The sequence below is a fragment of the Juglans regia genome, chromosome 15, assembly GCF_001411555.2.
Source record: "Juglans regia cultivar Chandler chromosome 15, Walnut 2.0, whole genome shotgun sequence".
Lineage (NCBI taxonomy): Eukaryota > Viridiplantae > Streptophyta > Magnoliopsida > Fagales > Juglandaceae > Juglans > Juglans regia.
The window spans coordinates 2,663,178-2,669,753 of record NC_049915.1 but is presented as its reverse complement, the minus strand read 5'-3'; the positions used below and the strand labels follow the sequence as shown (position 1 = coordinate 2,669,753).

Below are 6,576 nucleotides of genomic sequence, written 5' to 3'. Positions count from 1 at the left end.
ATCATATGGTGTTTTCCATTTCCTCATGCATGATAATAGTCTGTTCATGATAATATCGGCCTTTATTTATCTATATATAAATATATATATTTATATATATATATATATATCTTCATAATAATTATAAAGCACAAATCAAGTGGGCCATGTTCGGAGATTCTGGAAATCTTTTAAACATTATTAACAGCTGCGTTACCTCAAATTTCAATCATCCTTACTTGAGGAAGCATAAAGAATGACTCGGGATTGTTTTTCTTTTTCTTTCAATTTTTTTTTCTTTTTTTTTTTTTTGATTAGGTGGGAAACACACATGCAATGACAAAAGGAGCTGATCACAATTGACAGGAAACAGTACTTTCTGATTAACTTATATGAGTTATACCAGCCGGGCCAGAAGAGATGGAGAAAGAGAGAGATTGTGCTTCATAGCATGCAATATTAATAGATGGTGGGGCTGACTCCCCTGATCACACGTACGTGTTTTCATCCTCCATGTGCCTCATTTTCTTTGTAGAATTGTATATATTGCCCTCCACCCAGCAATTGACATTTTGATTAGTTCTTAATTTGAAGATAAGACAAGTACTTAGAGACAGCTACGTACTGATCAATAGGGGCCCAAAACTTCGAGGCACGTTTTACCTCACGTTGATGAGTCACTAATTAAATAATTTTAATTAATGATGCTATATTAGTACGAAAGAATTGAGAGATGAGACCACCCAATACAGCACTGCAGCAGATTGATTTGGTGAAATAAGTTTGTTAGGAGTGAGATAAATGCTTGTAGGCCCTTACTAAAACTTTAATATTTATCAATCGATCAGCCTCAACAACCATGCAACAACTCTCAAGAGAAACGGTATTTGTGAGTGCTTAATTCAAACTGCTAATTAAATCAGCTACCTAACCATTAAAAAATTTATTTATGCTTTAGTGGTGGATTTTTTTATTTGTCTATGGCCCACATGAAAGACCCAAAATCAAGTTTTGCTATTTTCTATGGCCAACAATTTCTTAATTCCCATCTTCTCCTCTTTTGTAACGGGTAATACCCGATAAAAAGTTAAACGGGTGCGGAAATTCCGTTCCCATTCTGAATACAAACGGGTCGGATTTTCGGTTCAGGTGATTTCGGGAAAATCTGCCGGATCGGGTAAGCGGGTTTTTTGTTCACCCCTCAGTAACGCCATGTTCAAACCAGCCTGATGACGTCGACGTGATGATGTCAGCTAATTAAAAGCTGACATTTTTTGATTCGCTAATGCCATGTGAAAGGCTTGACATCCATTTGCCAGTTGTAATTATGATAATGATCGCTGCATAATGGTGGCCAGACGTCGATCTATAAGTATAATCATTCTCGTGGAAGGTTGAGGGTATCAAAAACCTCATTTCCTTGGAGGACGTACGTACGTACAACACGCAGTCTCTCTGAAGCTAAGCTAGCTCATCAATTTCTAACTCTGAAGGTTAGCAGTTTCGATGGTCCTCCTAATTATTTTTTAAAGCAGTCGTCACCCATATTTATTGTCTATATATCTATTCACCTAATTAAGCATCTCATGCATATATACATACATAATATCATATTAATTCTTGTAATTAATTTTCAATATTCTTAGAAAAGATCAAGGAAAAACAATGGAAGAGCTGGGTGATAGCTCATTGTCTAAATCTCGTGCCCTTTATGTTCCTCTCCTTCGAGCTGCCCTAGAAGATGACTGGGAAGCTGCTGAAGCTTTTATCCAGAAAAATCCAAACTGCCTTGGAGCCCCCATAACAGAAGAGAAAGGGACAGCTCTTCACAATGCTGCAGCTGCAAAACGCACCCGTTTTGTGAAAGAACTCGTGGAACGCATGACACCGGAACAATTAGCAGTGAAAACCAAAGGAAACTGCACGGCCCTTTATTTTGCCGCTCAATCAGAAATCGTAACAATTGCAAAGGTGATGGTGAAAAAGAACAAAAATCTGCCATTGATTCCCAAGGATCACATCCGATCTTTACCACTTTACGTGGCAATAAAGACTGGAAATAAAGACATGGTGTCATATTTATACTCTGTAACTCCTCTTCAAGACTTGGCTTCTCTGGATCACATTAATCTCCTTAACACTACTATTTCCACTGGTTTGTATGGTATGTCCTACAGTACTTGTGATCATCAGTTTGAGACATTTAATTATGAACAATGCTATTGTAATATGACACGTTTTTATAAACAACTTAATTCATATATTATCCAATTATTAAATGGTAGTTACTTAAAATAGACTAAATAACAATGACATATGTCTTGGTTTTTATGAACAGATACGGCACACAAAATTCTGGACATTCTAAAGCCAGCACCTGAAGAGAAGGAATATCTTTGGCTTTCATTGCAAATGTTGGCAAAAAAACCTTCGGAAATTGGCAGCAAAAGTCGGCCATCAGTATGGGAAAGATGCTTATACTCCTGTTAGTTTATTTCCAACCCAAACTATATATTTACCCATGCAACTACATGTATATATGGTACGTACGTACATATATTTGTATGTATGCATGTGTATATTTATATATAACTGGACTGGAGGAATTTCTTCATTAATCAAGTATATAAATTTACCAAGTCATGTACGTACGTGTCTGGCCTTAGACATCGAGAGGTCTCTACACCACAATCTACATAAAATTAATTATGTCATGGTGTGTAGTGTAGAGGCTTTAGAATAACATTTCTCGCCATATTAATTCTTTAACTACTTATAAATGTTTTTTTTTTCTTTTTTTATAAATAGCTACTTATAAATGTTAAATGTATATATACAGATCTTTTTAGTGTTAATTATTTTTCTTTTCAGTGCGATTTGCTATTTAAGACTAGGCTACTCATCAAACTAACATGTCCAAATAACTTGTACCTAATTAAATTTGAAGACGTTAATCTCAGAGACTCTTAAAATAAATTGTTTGTCACTAATTACAATTAATATACTAGACATGCATCTAGATTTCATGAACATTTATAATTAATTCATGATCAGAAATTAATTAAGCTATGTCAATTTTATAGGAGCCATGCACACTATATAGCTATATATAGAAGCATATATATTGGAAAATAAAATGTATATGACAACGAAGCACTGAAATAATGATCGATCCATTAATATAAGAACTAATTATAATATATATCTTAAACGATATGACATTCTTTTGGCATATAGAATTAATATTTCTGTTTAACCAGACGATCTTAATTCTCTTAATCCTAACTAGGCTTAAGAGGTCGGTTATGCAAAAAGCTTTGATGCAAGCATCAGCCCATGATCACTTAGTTGACCGCCTTTGGAAACAACTCGGAGACGACATATATTTCTCGTCAATTGTGGCTAATCACCAGCATATGATGAAACTACTTGTTGAAGCTACAAAAGTAGGGAACGTTGCATTTCTAATTATACTTATACGCTCTTATCCCGATCTCATATGGCAAGTTGACAAGGAATATGGAAGTTTATTTCACGTTGCTGTTAAACATCGACAAGAGCGTGTTTTTAATTTAATATATGAGATAGGTGTTTTGAAGGGCAACCTTGCGAGCTATAAGGCCGAAGGGGGAAACAACATGCTGCACTTAGCTGGACAATTGCCTTCTTCAGATCGACTGAATATCGTCTCTGGAGCAGCCCTTCAAATGCAACGAGAGTTATTGTGGTTTCAAGTATGTACGTGCGTGTGGGTGTTAAATATCATGTCGACTTCTTTTCTTCTTGTCGAACATGTATATATTGCATAGTCTCCCCTTTCTGTATGTTTTAATTTACAAGTAATTGGTTATTGTAGGAGATAGAAAGGATTGTGCCGAAGTCACTTATAGACGACACGAATAAAGAAGGAGAAACACCCAGAGATATATTTGCGAGGACCCATGAAGAGCTACAGAAGAATGGTGAAAAGTGGATGAAAAACACGACAAACTCTTGCATGGTCGTGGCAGCACTGATTGCCACTGTGGTTTTTCCAGCTGCCTTCACAGTACCAGGTGGCATCAATCAAGAAACAGGCATTCCTATCTTTCTGGAAAGCAACTGGTTTACGTTATTTCTCGTATCAGATGCGGTAGCCATGTTATTCTCTTCGTCTTCAATATTAGTTTTCTTGACAATTCTCACGTCACGCTATACCGAAAAGGATTTCCTTAAATCATTACCTCGTAGGTTGGCATTGGGACTCGCTACGCTTTTAATTTCAATAGTAGGCATGCTGATAGCCTTCAGTGCAGCCTGTTTTTTGGTCTTTAAAAGCAAAGCAAGTGTTCCGATCCGAATAATTGTTGCGGCGCCCATTGTTCCAATTAGTTTGTTTGTTATCCTACATTATGACCTTTGGTTTGATATATTCTGCTCAGCATTCTGTTCAGATTGGTTCCTTTTCCGGTCTCAGAATAGGCTTTTCAATCCAAGCTGCCAGCAACGTCGCTTGCTACGTAAATTAAGAATGACAATCAAGCCGGACATAATGAAAGAACTGAGGTTCCTGATCGGGCCGAAAAAAAGGGGTCCGATTGAAACGTCCTACAAGCAGTCATGCAAGTCCTCAGTGTGAAATTTGACGAAAGTATGATCAAGGTTTCAGTATGATCTTCATTAATTAGCTTGGAATAATGTTGACTTTTTAAAACCCAAGAGTACTAGGCTGGTGATAATTATTATATGAAAGCTGCTACTTTTTATTAATTAGGACTCTCGAAACTCTATTGTAAGATAGTTCAATGATGTTTGTCGTTCTGTATATATTGTTGAATATTCTGACGTTTGTCATTATATATATATTTTATGTAATTTTTTTTGGATGTAGCAGTAATCTATGTTATATATACATATAAAAATGTTGTTGAATATTATGAATTTTCTATGATCTCATGATCATAATTATCTTATTCGGTCACAGTCATGAAAGAAATCCGTCTGTATTACCAGCAGGATCATCAATATTTGATCCCTTCACATCAACAATCTCTGCCTAAGAAAATTTGCTGGTTAATGGAAAAGTTCTTCGACACAATGACAAAACAAATTAAAGGCATTTTTGTAAAGGGAAATGAACCTTAAACAAATATTTTCTCTTTTATTAAAAGTAATTTTTTTAATAAAATATTATTACCATTTTTTTTCAAACCTCCCGGCCCAGATTCAAATAAAAAACTTAAATAAATTCAAAAGTACCAGTAATATATTATTGAAGAGCTGTGTAAAAATTGAAAAGTGGATCGTCTATCGACATGATTTTCGTTTTGTAAAATAAAGTTTCAATACTACTTGACCAGTGCTGGCAGTTTAAAATCGGTTCGATCAAACTCGAATTTAATTAGTTCGATTCGTTTATTAAATGATGTTAACGTTATGATCATCGATGAAAAGTACTGTGAGCTCCATTCATGTTCAAATAAAAGCTAAACAAACAAAACTTGACCATCCACTGCTCCGTATTTGAACTGAACACGTTTATACCGGCCCCTATCCTCCATTTAAAATAGAAATTATGAAAAAAAAAATTATAAAATAGGTAGCCATGACTTTCACTAATCATCATAGAAACACTTCAACTTCATACCTCAAGTACCACTTATTAATTTTGCCTACACTCTTGAAGACGTTAATCTCCGAGATTAATACTGATCTTCCACTAAGTTTTAAGTCGCTAAATATTCTTCAAATTATGATCCATTATCAAGAGCTAAGAGTTAAATGCAATTAAATCAAGACCAATACCATATAATAATACGAGTCCGAGCAGCCATAATAAGAAGCATATTCGTGAAAAAATGGAAACTTATAATGAGAAGTTAGGTAGGGGTAATTTGACTTTTTAAATTATATTCTAACACTTCTCATGTGGGGATATACTTTTTCTTTATAATAAGTGGGGGTAATTTTAAATTGTATCCTAACACTCTTAGCATGCATGTAGACCAGACTTCTCTTTAATAAGTGAGCTAATTAAACACGTAACTAGCTAGAATATTTAAATGGTATAGAGTGTAGAATCAAGTTTCAAATTTAAAATCTCTACTTGATACCAAAAGATTAAACTTATTAGAAAATGTTGATTTTTATAAATTATTTAAATTATATTCTAATATATATCATGTTGAGCCCAATATATAATCCATTATATATAATTTTTTTAGAATCAACATCAATATAATATTTGTTAATAAAACTCCATCAAAGAAGGGAAAGAATACAAGATGGACAATATTCCTCCATCTCAATAGAATCATTGATCACTACAAGAAAAACGAATATTTGTGATGGATTATTTGTGACGAAAATGACTATTTATGATGAAAACAGACTCATTGTAACAAGAAATAGTTATTTTCACAAGAAATAACTAGCTACAAATAATAAGTTTTATTATAGTTGATCCTCTTACTCTAAAGATCAGTTCTTACATTGGCTTAAATTAATTTTAATTCTCTTCTAACATGCCTAACGTCGACAAACCATTGTTAATTAATCAATGACAGCTTTTGTTTTAACAAATGATTTTCTCTCAATCCTCGGCTTAAAAGGGTTCGA

The 6,576-nt window shown here is 34.2% G+C and overlaps 1 protein-coding gene across 1 annotated transcript; it reads left to right on the top strand.

Moving 5' to 3' along the window:
• The first annotated feature begins 1,644 nt into the window (after nt 1–1,644).
• On the top strand, nt 1,645–2,469 carry LOC118344732. The gene is made up of 2 exons (XM_035686060.1): nt 1,645–2,143; nt 2,318–2,469. The coding sequence occupies exons 1-2, from the start codon at nt 1,645–1,647 to the stop codon at nt 2,467–2,469; spliced, it is 651 nt and encodes a 216-aa protein (XP_035541953.1).
• The last annotated feature ends 4,107 nt before the right edge of the window (nt 2,470–6,576 follow it).

Bases quoted from the DNA above. Each gene is read 5' to 3' on its own strand.
- LOC118344732 (XM_035686060.1), top strand. From the start codon at position 1,645: ATGGAAGAGCTGGGTGATAGCTCATTGTCTAAATCTCGTGCCCTTTAT. The intron at 2,144-2,317 runs GTATGTCCTACA...TTTTATGAACAG, and splicing joins TATTTCCACTGGTTTGTATG to ATACGGCACACAAAATTCTG.